The following is a 5,896-nucleotide window of genomic DNA, read 5'->3' as shown; positions in this document are numbered from 1 at the left end:
TGTTTTGAAGCAAATCTTTCAGATACTGCATCACTTCAGATCAATACTCTTTCCTCCAGATCTACATGCTCCTCAGAATGCTTACTTGGTCAAACTATTAAAGGCCCACAAAATAAACAGCATGTATTAGGTGTGCCATAAAGCACACATAAATGGCTTGTGGGAAGGATGATGGAACCAAGTMATAAAAATAAAGGTTTCTCAATTCATCACCCTAGCAATGCAGGGGAAATTGCCTCTAGTGAATGTGGCAGAGAGTGCTATCTGGCAAGAATGGYTCACTGCAGGTAACTTCATGACAGGATGGCCAAACAGTAGTATGTGTGATGCCCAGCACAGACCTCAAGCTCAGCATTTGGGCAAAAAAATTTGGAAATAACTGTGGCCTAGCGTTTCCAGTCTCAATAAATAGTGGTTAACAATAAACTCACAGGAAAATACTTATTTTTGCCTGATTACCRAAACTAAAGATTAGCAATATAAAGTTTCTTACCCTTCTCTTCATCTAAATCATGAAAAGACAATATTACCATAAGCTGTGACTCAAATGAAAAAAGTATGTTTTGCTTCAGGTACAAGGGTTAAGGTCCAAAGTACAGGAATCACCATCACAGGCATCAGTTATTTGTTTTCCTACTTACCAGAGTATCAAGGGGCAAATTTCTGACAATGTGAAAGTTAAAGCTAAAGCCTGTTTGGTACAGTTGGGCTAGATCACCACCTCAATGCCCACCTGGACTAAAAAAACATCATGAACTCTTTTTCTAGAATATGTCAATTTTAGTGACAAGACAGCTTATACAATTATTAAAGTTACAAGGGCTTTGAAAACCATGTGGGTCATCAGGTCCCACCCTGCCAGAACTGTAGATGTKCAGGGATGGACATGTAGTGCAAATACCCAGCTTTCATCCCACACACTCACTGTCTAGAAACTGCAAAATGAAACCTGCAGTACACAGGCCAAACCCTTCACAACATTTGTTGTGGATTACCTTATATCCGAGGTAGCAAGTTAATAAATAGCAATAAGCAAGGGAATACAAAATACTGCAGCTTAACTGCGTTCAGGATCATCAGACATCATAAGACATCCACTTTCTGTGGATGAGACAGAGATTTTATGTCTAAATCTAAAATTCATAATCTCAGACAGAGCCAGATTTTCAAGCAGCATGAACTCACAGCTGCTTTAGAAGGGTATAACGATCTCAGGATATATTTTTTGCCACTGTGTGGTGGGATGTACACTTAGGAGAGAGAGCAGCAATGTGCAAATCCACACTAACACACATGCAGAGAAACACAGAAAGGAAGAGAGATGCTCCAAGCTAATGAAKCTATTGAAATTGCAGAGATTAACATGCTGCATTTGGCAAGTGCATTGCACAAGGGACAGTGTTTCTGTTGCAAGAGCACATGATATGAGGTCACAAATGTGGAGTATCACCTAAACCATCCTTGTGGATATCAAAAAGTGCTATGAATGGAGCACAGCTTCTATTCAGGCAAGGCATAAATGCAAGCTTTGGGATAAAGCACCCATGCTTGAAAGTTTTGACAAGCTTGAGACACAAAACTACCATAATGAATTCCATGAGAATCTTTAAAGTTCTCCATTTGTTTAATGCAGGTATCTTTCAATTTACAAGAAATTTCACCTGCTACTTACATTTTAGGCAATTATAATTATCAAGATTTGAAATATTATAACATATGTAATTTTTGCTTTTTAATTAAATGAAACTAATACAAACTGTACAGATACCAGGATCTTTTTAGCCATGTATCAAGATGGACTAAATTGTAAACAACATACATGTGAAAGAGGAGAATCAAGGATTTGTGTACAGCTAGAATTTCACATTGCTGCCTTGGTGTTTTTCCAAAGGAYTGAAAAGTAAGCGTAAGTATAACTAACAAATTTGAGACCAACTGTAAAAGTCTGGCATGCAGTGTAGCCAGCTGGTATTACAAAGTACCTGAACATCTGCAAGAAATGTTGATATAACTCACAGTAAATATAATTTAATTTTTTAACACTATGAAATATACATTTTACATAATGATAYAGATAGCAACTCAGTGACATAATCCAATAAAGCATACAAAAGCACTCTGACACAGTGTGGATTCAATCCCAAAACAGCTCCTTTCCTATACCATTGCCTCTGCAATGGTGAATTTGTACCGCTTGCTGCTGCTTGTTAATGAGAAATATTAAATGGCATCACACAGATAAAAACCACGTGCTTTTACTGCAAGCCCATGCTAGAGGATGTCTCCTTGTTTTTGACATACATTTTCTGCCAGCCAACTTGCTGCTTCAGGAGACTTTGCTGGACTCAAAWCATTAGCCTTCAACTCATGGTTAATTAGAGTATTTGTTTCTCTCTCATGCCTGTTTATTTCTTGGTTTGGCAAAATCCAGTTTTTCAAATTCAAATTAATGCTCATAAAATGCTGCCCTGACCTCCCTGAAATGGAAGTAGTTTAATAAGACTCTGACTTAAATGTTTTTGCCACAGAGTACCCACTGTAATTCTCCATGACAACAAAATAGCAGGTGCAAAGGACTGCTCAGTTTAACTGTAGCAAAATCTAGACATTATCGAGCGTGTGATTATGTTGTTATTTAGATGGGATAAACTAAACARCATCAGGTGGAATCAAAGGTGACACAACAGAAATTGCCTGCTCGTATTCAACACAAACTCCAAGACTGTAAGGTGTGAGGGGACAAATGAAACTGAAAATTAGTCAGAGAAACAGTGTCACAGTAACATCATAATACCATAACACTTATATGGAATAATGTCTCTAAGGGAGATGGATAGCAAACTAAACTAGCTAGCTCTCTTTGAATGGAAATGCAAATACTTTTCTCTGGGCCATTTCTTGTGAAGAAAGGCCTCAAGAAAAGGATACCACCAATGCCTGCATTACAGGACCTGGGGTCTACATGGAAAATTAAGGGTATTCTAGTGGCACACCTGTTATTGTAGAATTAGAAAAAAATTTTGCATTCATATTTGCAGCCTTTACACACTTCTGCAGCCCAACCAATTTAAACATGTATATAAAATGTGCATGGAGTTGATACGGACTTCATTGCTCTGTCTGCTTCCCAGTAACCTGAAATACTGGTTGCATGAATTTGAAAAGCTGTGTCAATGCAAAGGTTCCATTATCCTGTTTATGTCTGCTCCTGTAAGCAGCTGATGCTGCAAGAACAGGTCCAGAAAGACCCGTTTAAAGGAACATCTGGCAAAAAAACAAACAAACAAACAAACAAAAAAAACAAACAAAAACAAAAACCACAACAGTTTAAACAAGATGTCCCACTAATATCCCATCGTGTGACCTGGGGGTGTGGGGTTTGGCCCATCCAGGTGTCCCAGGCATGGCAGGAGCCCCAGGATGAGGCCGTGAAACACTGACCCTTTTCCTAACAATGGGCATAGGGACCTGCGGCATAGCCAGGGGACTGGACACCCAGAGACAGAGCTGGAGCTGACGATGCCCAAATCCAGACTTCAAAGATTGGTCTCGACGATGTTGGAAGTCTTTTCTGATCATCCTGAATGGTGCTGTGATTCTGTGACGTTCCTGCCCTTAGGCTATAAAGGGTTTCCTTTCTTTGGGGTCCCTACATGGAGGCGGCAGCTCGAGCTGGAGTTTGCTATTTATTTATTGCATCATGATTAATTATTTTAAGGATCTGATCGTCTGAGCTTCTGCTATGGGAAACCTGGTGTGACTGTSAGTGTGGGAGGCTGTGCAGCTGCCAAGGTCCCAGCTCAGGTGGTGCGAATGTGAAATGTCACGGTAAGGGTGGCTTCTGGGTAGGACAGGGAAGCTCCCCTGAGAGCTGCTGTTTGGCCGACCCCAGCAGCAGGAGAACGCCCACTCCTCCCTCATTGCGATSCAGAGCGGAGGGTAGCGGGGCCTGCCCCGGCCTATCACGGGCTCGGGGTGAAGAAACACCGGGCGAGACACGGCCGGTGCCCGGGGCGAGGGGCGGCAGGGGCCCGCCCCGAGGCCGGGGCCGCGCTGACGGGCGGGGCGCCCCCGGGCCGCCTCCGGGATCTATGTGTCTGCGCTCGCCGCCGGCCGCAGTGGCCATGGCGCTGAGCGGGGTGCGGGTGCTGGAGCTCGCCGGGCTGGCGCCCGCGCCGCTCTGCGGGATGATCCTCGCCGACTTCGGGGCGCAGGTGGTGCGGATCGACCGCCTGTCCCGCTCCGGCGGGGCCGTGGACGTGCAAGGCCGCGGGAAGCGCTCCCTGGCGCTCGACCTGAAGCGGCCGCAGGGCGCCGCGGCGCTGAGGCGGATGTGCGGCAYGGCCGACGTGCTCATCGAGCCTTTCCGCCACGGTGAGGGGCCGGGGACCGCAACGGGGCGGCGCTGCGGCCGGGACAGCCCGGCCCRGGCCGTGTGGGATCAGCGGCAGGGCGGAGCGGCACTGAGCGGGGCTCGGTGCTGTGGGGCTCCCGGCAGTCTGGGATCTCTGGGGCACGGGGCGGGAAGTGGGCAGGAGCAGCTTYGGAGGGATATTTCCTTCCTTTGGAGTGGGTGACGCCTGCTGTGTGGCGGGTTTCCGCGGTGGAGCGGAGGGAGGGGCCGCGGAGAGTGCTCGCACAGGGCCCCATTCCGGGCCGGGCTCTTGACGGGCAGGAGGATGGCCCAGCCCAGGGTTCGCTCCGAGTTCGGGGCTCTGGAGGGCAGGGGCATGTCGGAGCCTGGGAGTCACACCGAGCTGGGGCTAGCGATCCTGAATGATGTCTTGAGCTGCTGGTGAAGTCCAGCTCACATTTGTACGGTCGACATGTGGGTCAGAGTCTGAGTATACAATTCTTCCGAAGACAACAATGTGACATTATGGTTATACATTTACAAAGCACGTATCCCAGGAAGATGAATATAACAGCACGTGTTAAATGGAATAGTGTGATTCTCTTACAAAGGGTCACTGATGCAGGATCAGAACCAAGCTATGAACTACAGTCTTCATCTTCAAACATTACATTCATTTTAGGAAGTTGCTTTTCACAAACTAACCATTTTCTGCCAGTCTTAAGTCTAATTTATGAAAACCTTCCTTGAGTTTTTGCAAATACTTCCCATTTTTAACATAAGGTTAAACATAAGACAAATTCTTCAAACACTTGATATTGAACTATTTCATTTTTTCAAAACAGTCTTTTAGAGTCAACTTTTGGTTAATTTTTAAATTACAGTATGCATGTTCWCTAATTTACTACGTTTAGGGGTGCTGAACATCTAATTTTCAATAGCAAAATTGGCGCTATTTTAAGACCCATTGACATATCAAGTCTAACATGCTCCCTTTGTTCATAAGCCATACACAGGCAGTTACCTGATGTTTTTTTCAGTATCCTCAGTGTTCCTGAGGATGCTGTTCTGTTGGGAAGGGTCAAGGTTGGGTTGGACMGGGCTCTCTGTGCACAGATCTAGTTGAAGATGTCTCTGCTCACTTCAGGGGGTTGGAGTAGGTGAGTAGGGGATTGCAGGCTCCTTGCAATCCAAACCATTCTGTGATTCTGTGATTGTSCTTCATTGAGGAGCTAGCTGGACTRTTTGGGGGATTTTACAGAAAGTTTAGAAACAGGAGACCTTATCAGTCAGATATTGCACATTATAGATTGTGTGTTACAAGTAACTATTTTTGTTCAGTAAAGAGGGGTTTATGGTTTTTATGTTTCTTACCTTAAAATTTTTTGTTTTATTCCCTAGAAGCTGAGCAAACAAAATGAAGACATTAAACTCCAGTTCTTTGTAGCTAATATCATGCTTTATAGCTGATTTTTTTTTTCCTTATGAAATTTTGTTTTCTTTGGTTTTATGGGAACTTGGGTTTTTGTTTTTTTTGTTTTT

General features: G+C 44.4%; 1 protein-coding gene across 1 annotated transcript in view; it reads left to right on the top strand.

Moving 5' to 3' along the window:
* The first annotated feature begins 4,067 nt into the window (after positions 1-4,067).
* The window catches only part of AMACR (alpha-methylacyl-CoA racemase), a 19,321-nt gene continuing 17,492 nt past the window's right edge, over positions 4,068-5,896 (top strand). Inside the window, exon 1 of the mRNA XM_057364657.1 lies at positions 4,068-4,374. Coding sequence (XP_057220640.1) covers positions 4,092-4,374 — 283 coding nt within the window. The 5' untranslated portion in view covers positions 4,068-4,091. The remainder of the gene's footprint in view (positions 4,375-5,896) is intronic.

Source organism: Malurus melanocephalus, unplaced genomic scaffold (assembly GCF_030028575.1).
Source record: "Malurus melanocephalus ecotype Western Australia unplaced genomic scaffold, MMel_1.1 scaffold_41, whole genome shotgun sequence".
Lineage (NCBI taxonomy): Eukaryota > Metazoa > Chordata > Aves > Passeriformes > Maluridae > Malurus > Malurus melanocephalus.
Note: the sequence above shows the minus strand (reverse complement) of the source record. Positions and strands in the feature narration are given on the sequence as shown.